The 15,752-nt window shown below is 33.2% G+C and overlaps 1 protein-coding gene across 1 annotated transcript in view; it reads left to right on the top strand.

Moving 5' to 3' along the window:
• Positions 1-10,051, top strand: part of LRRIQ1 (leucine rich repeats and IQ motif containing 1) — a 98,872-nt gene extending 88,821 nt beyond the window's left edge. The window contains exon 26 of the mRNA XM_056515839.1: positions 9,786-10,051. Within this exon, the coding sequence (XP_056371814.1) occupies positions 9,786-9,925 (140 nt within the window). The 3' untranslated portion in view covers positions 9,926-10,051. The remainder of the gene's footprint in view (positions 1-9,785) is intronic.
• The last annotated feature ends 5,701 nt before the right edge of the window (positions 10,052-15,752 follow it).

The raw sequence follows: 15,752 nt of genomic DNA, 5'->3' as shown, positions 1-15,752 counted from the left end.
CTACCCACAAGTAAAAAATAATAATTACCCAATATATTTGTGTTTATCAATTTGATTTACATTCCTAAAATTAGATTACTGAAAATTTATCATCACAGTCTAAGTTAATTGCACCAATGGAGAAAAAACATAATTCTGTCTTTGTGCTTGCCATCTTATAAAAGAAGGGGCAGGGGTAAAGAGAGAAAGAGAGCTTACAATATTTGCTAATATAGGTATACTTTCAAAAAATACAGATCTACTACACCATACCTATGTATTCATTCTTATTTCAGTAGTCCAGGAACTAAGGGTAAAAATCCCAGGTCTTAGGTCTTTTAAAATTTGTTTCTGCATGTGTGTCTATATAAATTTTATCATCATGGATTTAAGAAATTCAACAGCAATGATACATTCAATTGTATCACCTATGATATATAAAACCAAACATTACTTTCACCTTTGTACAGTTCACATACAGTATAGAAACATGTTTATTACAGTATTTCTGTTTGCCAAAGACTGTTGCTTTTCAATTATCAGAATAAATCATTAGCCCCCTGATATCTTTAATCTGAAAACATTATAAATTTGCCTTTACTGAGAATGTATTTGTTATAAAATGCTTTCTTGTTCTATAGTCTCTCTTGATTTTGCCTTTTGAAATATTAAATTAAGATGCCTAGGAAATGTTTCAGTGATTTAGTAGGTGTATTCCCTTTGAGTTAATCTGCAGTTGTATTGCATGTTATTATAAAGATGCTGTGACCTTAGAGGTGCTGTCATTTCAATAAATTCTTATATCAAGTTTTTGTACCATTTTTTCATGAGATCTCAACCTCAATGATTTGACAAGCTGTGATTAATAAATGTTACTGAGTTCACTTTCCAGCATTCATAGTTGTGGTTGTTCCTCAGAATTCAATTATTCTTAGGAATCAAGTGCTGTTATTTGGGAGTATCATGCATGTTCCTTATATATAACTTGTAATTTAGAAATTATATCAATAAATTGCTGAGATCTTACAGGCTGAAAATTGAAGTCTAGAAATACAAAATAATGGATTATTAAATATATTTACTAAAAAAACCCTCTTAAGTTCATGTGAAACTGAAATAAAATACCTTTTATATATATAGGGAAATGTATGAATTATTGTGTCTTTGTTAAGACAAGACATATAGCACTTCAAAGTTATTATCTCTTAATTCACAGGGGATTCTAGAAAGGCTAAGTCAAGATTTCAAGAAATATTCTTGTGAACTTCCCAACTTTTATAGACCTTTTCTATAGACTTTTTTTTCCCAAAGGGAGGTTCTTTGAATTCTGGATTAAACAATTTAAAGTTTTCTTAAAAGGCAAAATTCCTATTTTTTTCTGAAAAATTTGGATGGGATACATTAATCCTAAACTAACTTAATTCTGTTCCTTGACAAAGCCAAATTAATTAAGTAATAAAAGGAATGCTTTTAACATAGTATATCTCAGTTTAAGGAAAACATTTGTTTACTTAAAAGTATTTGATTTGCTTCCCTGTTACATGTTCAAAGGGAAAACTAACTGTTCATTAAATTGACCAAATGTTTTTAAAAAATGTATAACCTAAAGAAAGAGGAGCCATTGTTCAGCTGGAGTAAAGTTGTCTGTCTAATTCAGGACTTTACTTCTGTTAATGGCCACTACATTATGATCTAAGAACATACTTATATTATGTCCTAGAGGAATATAATATTCCTTCATAGTTACTGCTTTTTGCTCACTAGTAACTATTTTTTCTTTTCTATTTCTCGAGTTTAGTTTTTTTAGGTGGGGCTGGTTGGGAAGATAGGGGTATCTAACCATTCTTCATAATTTTTATTAACTCCATAAAACATTTGTGTGAATTTCTCATTGTATTTTTTGTTTTAATACTTTCCTGAACACTAGTACTGTAGTCAGCATTAAGTTGCAAGATGGGCATGGAAATATTTTGCAAGAATTAGAAGTTAAGCATTTTTTATACCTACGTAGAAAAGTACGGTTTTTTGTATATCCTAATATCCAATTTGTGAGTAGGCTATTACTATCAACTACCTTCTATCATCCTAATCTGTTTCTAGCCAACCAATGCTGGACATATAGATAAGTCTCCTATGCATTTACATTGTCTATCATCACAATTTTCTGGTTTTCTTTTCTCTGCAAATTTAGACTTTATTTTCATTACAATTGCCTTGGGTACTGCAATCTCCTGGCCAAAATTTGAAAGTGAAATGCAATGGGAGCTGTGCCTCTAAATCTTATTTAAAATACTGCCCAGAATTCTTAATTCTTCTCTTCCCTGAATTCTAGCTTTTCAGGAAGCCTTTGAGATCAGTAAAACTGCTTTCCAGGAAAAAAAAACTTAAATTAATTAGAACATTAGCCTTGTCATTCCTTGATTACCCTTAGTTAAAAAATGGACCCATTTAGTGTATAGCTCCACTAAAAAACATTTATCAGTTCTTGTTCTCCAGTAAATTCAAACTTTATATTCTGCTAGTCAGTGAAAATAAATAAATGAAGTTTAATTATGCCTTTCTTACAGTGAAAACTCTTCCAACTCAGAAAAATAACACAGTAACTTTTATTTCACCTTCTTTTTAATTCTTACTCAATTCTTTTTGCTCTTGACAGAACCCACACCTTGATTTTCTTTGCTCCCTTTCTTTCATAATAAGAGCTGTTAGAAACCCTTCAATTTTGTTATAAGAAGTGTATGGTGGAGCTTCACCTCAAAAAATTCCTGCTTTCCTGTTCCTTTGTTCTTAGCATCACTATTGTCTGTATATTTTAGGACAAGGACTGCTGTCTTTCATTTAGGATTTGTAAACTCTCTCTGTGTAGTAAGCATCTGATTTTAAGCTCTCTATGAATTTGCTTCTTTCATACATACATATTTTTCTATGTATTGGTTAACAATCAAACAACATATACCTAATCTTGTTGAACAGACTGCAGAATGACATCTTACAAGATGCTGTTTAATTCACTTTAAGGTTGCATATTAAAGAACTACCTAACTGCAGATTTTAAAAGGCATGTAGAATTTGCTTTCACTGAATTTAACAGGCTAGGGAGAAAAAAATGATACATGATGTCATGTAATTTCATCTGTGTTTCCAGTTATGAAAATAATTCAACAGATACACAGAGGCATTTTCTAAATTTTAATTGCTTAATTTTACAGCCTCATACTCTTCTACTAGAGTTTGGGAGTTCTTCAGTAGGGGTTTTTTTGAAGAGAAACCAGCTTAAAAAAAAAATTCCATTTCAAGACATTGGCTTGTAGTTCACTTTGATATCCACTTAGAACCGTGGAACCATTAGACCAACTATAAGGATTTGTCTTATGATTTGAGTAAATAACAACAATTTTATGTTTCCTTTGCTGTGGAATCTTTGTTAAGTAAATTCAAAAATATTTCTCAAGTCAGTGCACTGAAAGGTCCAGTAATTTATGTTGGGCTACTTCAGATTGTTACACTGGATGGTAAAGATGTATCTATAATATTTTCTTTCCCAAGGCACTTTTTCTTTCCTTGCTTTTTTCATTCTAGTTTGTCTCTTTTTCATTGCTGTTTTTCCACACCTGTGTTCCATAATCCTTTCTTTTACTATGAATGGTTCTTGTTTCTGTCCTCCAACTTATTGCAGCATAACTTTCTTCTCCCATCCACTCGTCCTTCCCACAGACACCATCAAGTCTTCTGCTCATTTTTACAGACCCTGGTCTGATTACTTTTTCCTCTCACTCTCTGTTTCTTTTTGAATCCAGATTATTCCTGACAGTATTCCTTGGATTCATCATCTTCTAGTTTGGACCTCCTCCAAATATGGCTGGGTTTAGTGTACTGTATAGGCAGATATTGAGTCCAGTCTCTTAATGTACTTATTCTTTGTGTTCTTTCTTATTATTACCTGTATTTTCACTTCTTTTACTTTTGTTAATTCTGAGAGTTAGAAACCACATAGTGCCCTGTAATCCATCTTCTTTAGTCTTACACTGTTCCCCTGTGCCAATTTAGTTTTCTTCTTCCCCATGTGTTTCTCCCTGCCCTGTGTCAGGGACTTTGTCGAGTCATTCTAGTCTCTTGTGCCAACTGTGCCAGAGCACTGTCTACCAAGTTAGTGTTAGTTTCTCTCACCTTGATTCTGAGTCAGTCGCATTTCTCTCTTGGATTTTAGTTGCAGCCCTTTGTCTCTTCTCTCAGTCTTCTTCCTATTGGAGTTTTGTTTCTTACTCTCTTCATGGTTCCTGTAGCCATTCTCCATCTGCCACAGACAGCATGAAATGAGTGTGCTTTTAAGTTCCCTGACTTTGCATGATCTTCAACATTATCTTTAGGAGTAGCCTTTCTTAGCTTCATGTAGTATCATGGTGAAGCATGTTTCCATACTGACTGATATTGTAGTAAATATAGCCCAAAAGACCAGGAATGCCTTTTCTGATCATGGAAAAACTTCAATTTGTATATGCTTGATCCAAATTTGGATGTATCCTAAAATGAAGGCTCTGTTATTTGGTAGATTTCAGGTCTCCCCTGCCAAGGGCAGCATAAATATTTTACATATTTTCTTAGAAGTGACCAACCTTTTGGAAACTTTCAGGCAGTTTCATCCTAAATGGTCAAAAATTGGGGCAATAGATTAGAAGCTGAAACACATAATAAATATTGAGCTTGAATAAGCAGTGGTGCTGAAAGTCTCTTCTGTAGTTAGAAAATAATTGTATTTTATAGGAATGTATTTGAAGCACTATATTATGTTTATTTTAACTGTGTGGAATGGTAACTACTGAATGTTTATAATATATTCTTGTAAATGGTTATCTCTTTCAACTCCATATGACTGAGTCAATTTTAGAGTTCAGATTATTAAGTATGTAATTGTCAGCATGATCTAGTTAGAAGAGCATCAATGTTTGATAAATAAAGAAATTTAAGTTTATCATTTCTGAAAAATTTTAGGAGTGTCTAGTCCTACCAACATGAAGTCATGCAGATCTACAAACAAAATTCACCATTTACTTTTTAAAAAATTAATCATGAGTATTTTCTTTCTTCACATTTCAATACAAAAAGGAGATACATATGATCTTTACATATCATGAGGTATTTCATATAAATTGATCCCCAGACTTTTCAATGCTATTTAAATGCAATTTTGAAATTTAAAAATAGAATGTAAAATTGCAGCACAATAAATATTGTTATGCGAGCAATGCAACTACCAAAAAAAATCCAATTTCAAGATAGCCATAAGTAACATTATTAAAAAGTTAACTTTTCTGATATTGTAGCATTTACCTTTTTTACAGACCTGCTGAACCTATCTTCTTTCCAGAGCTTAAATTGATGTAAAAGCTTTGCTGCTAAGGATTCGTTCTGGTCACTTTCATTAAAATGCTGAGGTTTTTTTCTCCATGCCTTCTTATGCTGTATTTGCTTTTAAGTAATACAATATGGTAAGGACTTTGGAATAAATTATATCTCCAGACACACAATGTTAGGTGGATCGATAAATGTCCTATGACGTCTACTATGCATCATAAAATTTCTATCATAACCTTTTTAACAAAGCTTTTCTTCTTGGACACCAAGAATTTCATTCAAAGCATTTTACATATTGCATTACTTATCAAAACAGTGGATATGTAAACCTTGACATTTGTTAAAAGACCCAGGCTTTAACAAAAAAAAGACCAGAACAAATGGATAGCAGAAAACAGATTAAACAACCAAAAAGTGACTGCTTAGAAATAGGAGCATGTGACATTACCCCAAGACAAGCTTTCAGCACATACTCAAAATATTTTTTGATATATACCGGCATCTGAAAGTCTCTCAGACCATACTGAAGTTCATATATTAAATTGCTACAAGTAAATGAATGTACAGTAAATAAGTGCTAGAGCCTGCTTTAGCATAGGAGAAATTAAATTGCTTTTCTTGGCTAAGCTTTGTTCCCACATCAGTGGCTATTAAAATAACCATGTACCATGTTAAATTATACTTAATATACTTGCCAGGTTCTATTTAATTCTAGTACAAGTAATGGTAATAATAATAATACTTGTTGTCAAAAATATCAGAACTGCATATAGTAAACCCAATGTAATTGTTCTAATTTACGTTTAGTAAACATATTAGTTTGCACTTAATATATACCTAATTCCATTTAGTAAAGATACTAGAGATACTAAAGTATAAGAAAAAATATAATAAAGATTCATTTTAATATGTTTTACAGGTTTTGCCAAAGTTGGGGTTGTTTTCTGGTTTGTGGCTTTTTTTTTTTAACAAGACTGTATTTTTAAGGAACATTTCTACGTCCAGTCTATTAATTCCAAGTGCCATTGTCATCCCTTACCAGACTCTCTTGTCTTCTCTCACTCTCTTGATTTTGACAAAATTCTAGCCATTTCCTAATGAAGGTGACTTATTGAATATTTCTGAAGAAAGAAAATTGCCTGTTTGAAAATCAGAATTAGAAAATCTGTTGTAAACACAGGTATTGACAACAAAGTCACTGAGGTTTTTTTTTTTTTTATATATGCTTTTTGTTTATTTATTTATTTATTTATTTATTTATTTGTTTGTTTGTTTCAAGATGCTTATTTTACACTTAAGTGCAAAGCTGCTCTTACTTGAGCACAAACTCTTACCTAGATTTTCACTGGAATAAGAAAAGACATGAAATAAAACTAAGCATAGTAATTTGTGGGCATATGTATGATCAATCAGGTAAGTCCTATATTTGCAATGCATTCCATTCATTATTGGATTATCATTATTGGATTAGATATTAGGAAAAAAATTCTCCACAGAAGAAGTGGTCAAGCATTAGAACAGGCTGACCAGAGAAGTGGTGGAATCACCATCCCTGAAAATGTTCAAAAATCAAGTGGATGTGATGCTTAGAGACATGGTTTAGTGGTGAACTTGGCAGTGCTAGTTATTGGTTGGACTCTATTATCTTAGAGGTTTTTTCTAACCTTCATAAATCTGTGATTCTGTTCTTTTGTTTTAATTAATCTTTCTCTTTGGTCTTGCATTACACTTTAGGAGAAAGAACTGCAGTAAAACTCTTTCTCATATTTAACTAATACCTTCATTATAAAGGAGATGTTTTTGCTTTAGGACACAATCTTTTAGTCATTAAAAATATCTAAGCCACTAGCAGTTGCAATAGCCACTGGTGTAACATCTGAGAAATCACTGTGATCTGAATAGGAGTAAGCAAACTGCACTATGCTGTGTTTATCTGTCCTTGAGAATTCTTCTTCAGGAATAGGCTGTTGGTTCTCCATGCCAGCTCTGTCTTTCATCACTCCAGTTAGACCAATAACTGGAACAGCAGCATTGATAATAAAACCCATCACTTAGCACTATTTGGTACATATCAGAAGTGCTTTATCAGAAGTGCAAACATAATAGTACCCATTTCAAAATGGGAAGATGGGACATACAAAGGGAATGATTTGCAGTGAATTACAACAAATCCATCTGTAGATATTTCATTCCAAATCAGTTGATCATTCTCTTTATGGCTTTATTTTCTTTGGCTGAATAGTGCTGAGAACTGTGTAAAGCATGGGAAGAAAGAATACAAAGTTAACCTGTGCTTCATTTCAGTTTGTCTAGGTCACAATTGTATCATAAAGTTTAAAGCAGATGCTATGAAGTCTGATGAGACTAGATTAAAAAAAAGAGACCCATGACTGTTAGACTTTGGGAGAGCCTCTGCTTTGTTAAACCTGCATACAGCAGGTCTTTGGGATTTTTAAATGGAATAATAACACATATTTCATACTCATTTAAGGACAATATATTCCTTCCAATATATTGTATATAATTACATGTGGAGAGGCAAAAAACCTACATGTACAGATTACTGAAATCCATCATGAAAATACTATTTAGTAGTGCACATAGGTTCATAAATAAGTGAGGCTAGCCCAGAAATAATTCAGATCAGACAGTTAGGATTAGGTTGACTGACTGTCTACCTATATTGACTCTATCACTACTAGATTAGTTTTCAAACTCATTATTGATAGGCTCTTTCTAGTGTCTGTTTTTATTCTGTTTTAAAAATAATGTAGTAAAATGTATTTTTGGTATAGAAAAAAATTGGTATGTTGTTTACCTATATTGTGGATATCATGTTGAAGATGAGTGCTCAGAAAAAACATATGCTAGCTCCAGTTTTGTTTTCTACTTTAACTATGCAATAGCGATTTCCTTTTTGCTTTTATTTTAACAAAAATAATCCAGTCTTAATTTTTTATGTTGTTTAAAGTTTTCAATTTCATAAAATAATTCTTTAAATTAAAGACTTGCAATTAAAAAATATAATTACCATGTTAGATTTATTTTGAAGTTTCACTAATTAACCACTTAATTTACTAATTTGAGGGTTTCAGTCTTCAGTGAATATGTTATGGTTCCCAGGCAAAATAATTAATGGAAACTTTACAGCTTGATTAAATATTTTCTTTGCTCTTTAACAAAAGCCTTTCTGTACCAGAGAGATCTGCTACCATTTGAGGTGTTAAATAAAATAATCCAAAGGCAAGGAAACTGGGAATGCTGTAAAGGCAAAATATCAGAATTTTAAATCTATAGGAGATACATTTAGAGTTAATTATATATTTTAAGTAAAAAAAAAAAAAAACAATTTACTACATCTGTAGAGCCATAAGAAGATGGAGATAATGTTAAAAATACTTGAAAGCTCTTGGTTGCCAACAGAGAGAACTGTTTAGTAACATACATTCACAATAATTTAAGAATTCATAAGAAAGGGAACTGTAGGCTGGGAAAACATCCTGACATTTATATCTAGCAGGCTACAGGAAAGCATTCTTGAGAAAACAAAGAAACTCTTAATTTTTTAAATTTATAGCTATGTTTTATATATTGGTACATAGAATGATGTTCTACTTTTTTGTCACTGTATTTTCCATTGGTAAGTGGCAAAAAATTGTTCGTAAAATATGTGTTTGATAAGCTAGCATGTTAAATATATATATATATAGATGTATACTCACAGGCATGAACTGCTGTATTATGAACATCATATCATTCTCTTGCAAAGTTTGGGTTGTCTTCCACAGATGTTTTCTTTCTTACAGAGGCCAAAGAAAGATATTATCAAGTGTAAAGTGTTCATTTGTTTTAAATAGATATTGTACCTTTGGTCGTATCTACTGGTTATTTTATTTATATAATGGTCTGAAGAATTTTTTTTGAAACTGTTGGCTAAATTACTCAAGCATCTGTATGCATGACAATGAAAGTGGTTGTTTCACATATTCATATGTGTTCTTAAATTTTTCTGTGGCACCATCCAGCATCTAAGTTTAAATATTTCTGAGCTTTGAAGAAATCTCTCTTTTATTTGGTCTAATATAACCACAAAAACTTGTTAATTAGATCAAACTAGTTCTTCATCCACTTCAAGGATGAGTTTCTGTGTCAAACGCATTGGGTAACTCTGTAAGTATTAAGTTCAAAATAGACAGATAATGGCACTTCTGAAAATATGAAAATTTTGGTTAGTAATTTTACCATCTTTTTGGATAAGGAGTTTATTTTTTTAAAGTACTACCTTGTGAAAATACTTGTATTACTTTTAAACGGTGAGCCATACATAACTATAAAAATTGTGTGCTGTCAAATTAGACCTAGAAATTTTATTGTCTTGAAAAGAATATGGTACAGTGAAATTTACGGGAGGGTTGTTGGTCAATTTTTAATTTTATGTCTGTTTTGTTGTTTAGAAAATAATATTTCTACTCCAGAAAAATCATGCTTGGGTCCATCTCATAGAGAACGAATATCATTTCGAGACCGTCCCGTGCAGCTAAGTGGAGGATGGGGAGCAGGCAAAAAAAGGCAAAAGCTTAAAAATATTAGCTGAATATTGGAGATTCCTTAACTAGTTGATTTAATCAAACATGGAGAGCATATGGAGAGCTGTTTATTTTTAAACTTCTGAATATCAATTGTTGGATTTTCATTTATTACCAATAAACTAGTTTCATTTAACTACTTTTGACTTATTTTATTATACATGGTTACAGTGGTTTGGGTTTTGTGGGATTTTTTGGTCAAAGTATTTTATACCTGTCAGTAAGTTATCATAGTTTGTGTTTTCAATTGCTTATATGTTCATGTGGTATATAATGCAGAACTGATTAACTCTACAAGGTTTGTTGTGCAGTGACTAGGTTTAGGCTTGCTTATAAGAACTGGATGAGAAGTCCAAATGTTATAAGGGTTCATGTTATGTATGTCACATATTGAAACACTGAATTCTCATTTTCTCACAAAATAAAATACATGCTTGCCAACTGTGTTGTGCGCTGTTACCATTGTTGCCAGCAATGCAATTCTTAGAAAGTCTGTTTAGAATATTTTACTGAACCAGTAAATGCCCTTTTATTAGGAATATGAATAGTGCTTGAGATCTTTCATCATAGATTCTTGTCATAATATGATAAAGCACCAGTTATGGTTTTATACTTTCAAATGTTTCTGTTTCCTACAGGATTTTAGAAAAAAATAGAAAAGGTTCTCATTTTCTTCTGGGATAATGTTAAAAAAGGTGCAAGGAAATGTAGAGGAAAAGAAATACTGTTTCAACTGTTCATGGGTATCTAAACTCATTACTTCTAGTCAATGCTTTATCTATCAGCTTACAGAACAGATGATGTTCCTTGATTTCAAAGTCTCATATTATTTTAAAGTCTCCCACTTTGAGGGTATAAGTTGCTAATTGGATCTAAAAAAAGGTTATCTTTGGTATTTCCTTGTCTGTTTTTGTAAGCTACAACCTCCTGTAAATGCAGAAAGAGCTGGAGAGGGTAATGACATCAGTCAGTAAAGAACATAAATTCTTGCATTGAGGCTGTTTTTAAAATGTACTTAAATTAATATGTTATGCTATTTTGTAAAGTGTTTTTTAGCCAACATATCTAGCTATGGGTTAAAAGCATTTATCTCCATTTTTGTGAATACTTGCATTCATTTTCAGATAAAAAGATGGCTGCTCTCATGGAAAACCTTCAGTAAATAATTTTGATTGTTTGAACCACTGTCCTGTTTTTATTATCACTTTGCCATAGAAAAGTCAGTGCACCCTATTTCAGAAAAGATTTCATTGCCTTTCTAGGGAATTATGGTCAGGTTGCTTAACCTGACTATGGAAATGCTGTGGTTGTCAAAAGGGTATAAAATGTCAGTAGATGTTTATCTTACCTGGTTAGTTTCCAAATGTATGAAGTTAGTGTTCAGATTGATTTCAGGGTCTGCAATATAATGACTTTTAAATGTCATTAACAAATACTGAAGCTTTTCTGATTTTGCTCTTACATCAAGGTTATAAGTTTTGTAGTAAAAACTTCATTATTTCAAAATGTCTGCTGCTACAACTAGCAGTGTGTGTAGCCACTGTTACAGGTGTTAACTGGAAATCAAAATACAAAATCAAGAGGTTCATAGATTAACCCTTCTTGCAGGTTGTTCCCTCTATTTGTCTAGAGTATCCATGATACACTGCACATCACCAAAGCTGTAAATAAGGGATATTTCAGATTTTATGCTTCTTTCTATATCTGTATCATCTGTATCTACATCTATATATAAAAAAAAATATATTCTGTATAAAAATTATCGTACCTAATCTCTTTGTTTTCAGGGTGTTTCTGAATGAGAAACACCTCCCAGCATAAATAATATCGTTTGGCAACATTTTTAAGGCCTTTTATTTTGCAAAAAATAAATGGTAGTTTTTTAATATGCAATTTACTAAGTTATAAGTTGGAGTGGCAATATTCACTGATGGGCCTTTTAGGTTCATAATATACTTAGTCTGCATAAGTAAAGTAATATACCCAACATAAATTAAGGTACAAAGTTTGCCAAAACATGTTGCTGTTCTCATTACATAACCACACAATCTGTAATAAGATGAGGTCTTATTGTATCCAACACATTTTTCGCAGAATTACTGTATGTCTGTATTTTGAAAAAACGTGCAAGGTGCAACTTCTGTTCAAGCTAGCAGAAAGATCTTGGTTGCATTCAGAGGTAAGGTGAAGCAACCAACATGCCTTGGTGTTCATAGTCACATCTTAGAGTACATAAGGTCAGAGATAACACAGGTGATACACCTGGTGGATATTTATTACACGAATTTTTCAAGCCCTATTTTGCAAGCAGTTTTAAGGGGGATTTTTTGTGTTTTGTGGATTTTCTTTTAGTTCTCTATTTTTCATTTTGTTGGTTTTCTTGTTTTCTTTTTTCCCCCACTTTTCCTTACATCAGAGAACTCTGAAACTGCATTCCTGGATGTGCTGCTGCCTTTGCAGTGCTTCAGACTTCTCCCAGGCTAGCTAGTAAATCTCCTCGACCCTTTTTTCTGTTCCCTGAAGATCCTTTAACATGAAGGAGGAGAGACTTAGAAAGTGTGAGCTGTTTTAAAAAATATTCCTTGTATGTATGAAGGTTGAGACTCAAATGTATACAAGCATTCATTAGATACAAAGAAAAAAACGAGATGCATTTGTGTATTGAGCTGTTGATGGATGTTACTCGCCAAAGCAAACTGAAGAACATTCTACGAGCTCTCCTGAACAGATCCCTGGACTGTCTTTTCCCGTGCTACTTACTTGAAGGTGTGCTCTGTAGTTCTTTAAACCCTCTGTTGTTTCAATCGGGACATCAGGAAAAATACCTGATAGAAGCAGCAGGGGGAAAAAAAAATAAAAAAACCTCCCCAAAAGGCATAGTCTGCATGTTAATGAGGTGCTAATGTCAGATCATCCACACTTGATTGACAAAAGTCTGTGAGGAAATATTTCTCGCTGAATAAAGGGCAGATTTACCTACTTCAGACACAGTACCTATGCTGACCCAAAAGGTAATTGCTCAAAGGCATCTCGTGTCTTAACAGATATATAAATAGCCAGTGTAGACATAGACATTGCTTTAGTGCAGGGTGAGTTGGTGTTACAGGTTAACTTAGTACATCATTATCTTTAATTATTAATAATCCTATTATTTGAACATGCATTTATTAAAGGCATGTCAATAGTGTTGACATTTTAAAAAAATTTGCCACAGGTAGCATCCAAATCTGGCCTCAGACACATGGTTGCAAAACTGTCTCTTAGTGTTCCATTACCGTTGTTAAAAGCACGATGAGGGAAATATTGGATCAATATCTCTTTAATTTTAAGTCCGGATTCTCATGATAACAGCTATGGATGCTTCTGAAGGTACAGTCTTTCCTTACATACATACTGAATACAGATACATACTGAAATTCCTTCTATTAGCATTCATGGAAGCCAGACTAATATTCTGGGATACCATGCAATCTTAATATGCTTTTCTTTTGTCAGAAAAACACATGAAATGTAGCTATTACCACATGGCCCCAAAAAAACAGTAATAGAACTCTTAATTATATTATAAAATATTGAATTGCCTGATGCTACAACTGAGTTCCAAGCAGTTTGTACTTAGCTGTACTAGCTGGAGAAAAAAACAACCAAAGAAACCAAGCCTCAGCGACTTGGGGTTTTAATGTTTTGTTTATTTTTTTCTACAGTCATAAGTGAAAAAAATTAACTGTTGTAGAAGTTGTGAAACAGTTGTGTTTGAATATTAGTCTGTGTCAGTTGCTGCAGTTTTTAGTCTGTGTGAGAAATGTACATATATACATTCATACAAACTTTCATACATACTTATGCATATACTTTCATATGTCTCTATCTATATAGATATGAGATTGGGATGTCAACTTGTCACAGATGTAGGTATGGTTAAATAGGAATGGGACACCTCTCTTTTCACATGAAGTCAAGAAAATATACCAAGTGTAGGGAAGGATACAGGCATGGCCTGCAAGTAACAGTACACATAAAGTAGGGTTAAGTCTCATGGAGAATTTCTCCCTTAGTTTTCAAGGGAGATGATGAACAGAAAACTGCTGACCACATGCCCTTGTGAGCACTTTCTGGTGCCTTCTGGTACCAAGTTGTGCTGAATGTTAGTTAGCAATAAAATACCTATTGGAGAGATGTTCATGAAGTTCCATGATGCTAAATGAACAGGGACTGGATTTCCAAAGAGATTTTTAGTGGAAATATTGTCTAACTTCCCCAGACTGACCATCATTACAAGGACTAGAAATTAATGACATTATGAGCTGCGTTATTGTTTACAGGTCATTTAGGCAAGTGGATGGTCCTTTATAAGCATTTCCTCTGTTATTTTGGTCACAGAAGCCTACACAATAGGTTAATACTTAACTAGCTGCCAAGAACTACCATTTATTCCTCCCCCTGCTCTTCATTCGAATGTTAAATAGATTTGTTTGGAGTTAGTAACCTTTTGTTAGTTTCTTAGTTGATTGATTGTTACTTATATAGGGCCTTTTTTTATTATTTTTGTAAAACATTAAATAAGCCAAATACCTAAGAAGGTATAAAATTACTTCTAATTTAGCTAATTGATAACTCTTTAACAATAAAGCAGGTAAGTGCATTTTTTGTGGGTAGGACAGGGTAACAACAAATGCCGATCTCACAAAGTTAGTAAGTGACAAAGAACACGTTTTCTAATAGCTAAGGACCGGGTTTTCTTTATTCCTAACTTATTCATTTGTTAAATTACACTTATAGAAAGAAATCAAAGATCAGCAATTTTTTTTTTTTTTTTTTTTGAGGCACTACTTCAATCCTGAATGCAAATAAGCACCACCAAGTAGTTGAACCATAGCCAAGGTGTTTCACATATATCCTGGGATGGAAGGCAGTTTTTTGAAACAGAGTGCTCTAACTAGTTAAATTCTAATAAAGGATAAATGCCTCTATTTCAAATCGGCACAATCTTCTGTGCTTGTAAACCGTAATCTATTTAAAAAAAAAATCAATAAATATTTTTTTTTAAAAGTTCACAAATGAAGTGGGCTGTATATTAAGGCTACATTCCTATTATGAGATGAGAGCTGTCCTGTCCAAATTGTGTGGGTTTTGTCACCATTACCGGGTAGGAGAAGTTCGAGAGGTTATTCATTGCAAGAACACGGGTCAGCCGTAAGCTTGGCTCGTTTGTCTAATACATAACTATTCGTGTGATTTAATACAGTTCTCCAGCAGTTTTTCTTTAGACGATGCTGTCCTGTACAAAAAAAAAAAAAAAAAAAAAAAAAAAAAAAAAAAAAAAAAAAAAAAAAAGAAGGATTGTTGCGGGATTAGAAAAACACGGCTAGGGAATAAGGGAATAAAAATATCGGCCTTGCAATCTCAGGAAGTGGCAGTTTCTGGTGGGTTTCTCTTGCCTCGCAGTTTCTTTTCAATGTTGAGGTTGTGTGGGAGGTGCGGCTGCGGCCGGTGCCAGCGCGGAGCGGCTGCGTGAGCCCCGCTCCGGAGCGACACCGAGGGGCTGTGTCCGGGAAGCCGGGGCAGATCCTGCCTTCCATTCCGCCAGCGACAGCTCCATTCTCCAGTGCATGTCCAGCCCCGTGGATTTCTATGCGACATTTGACCGAAAATAAATTTTTCAAAAGCATCAAACAAACAAAACAAAAATAACAGCAAAGAGCTGCATTTTACACAGCCCCATCACGTTTGTGCCGTTTTCATTCGCTTTTCATTTCAGGTAATGACTCGGGAAGTTGTTGCCTTTTGTGCAATGTCAGTCTGGCCGTGTGCCGGGTTAAGCTCGGAGCCTCGGCC

Source organism: Oenanthe melanoleuca, chromosome 1A, assembly GCF_029582105.1.
Source record: "Oenanthe melanoleuca isolate GR-GAL-2019-014 chromosome 1A, OMel1.0, whole genome shotgun sequence".
NCBI classification, from domain to species: Eukaryota; Metazoa; Chordata; class Aves; order Passeriformes; family Muscicapidae; genus Oenanthe; species Oenanthe melanoleuca.
This window is presented reverse-complemented; position numbering and strand designations above follow the sequence as displayed.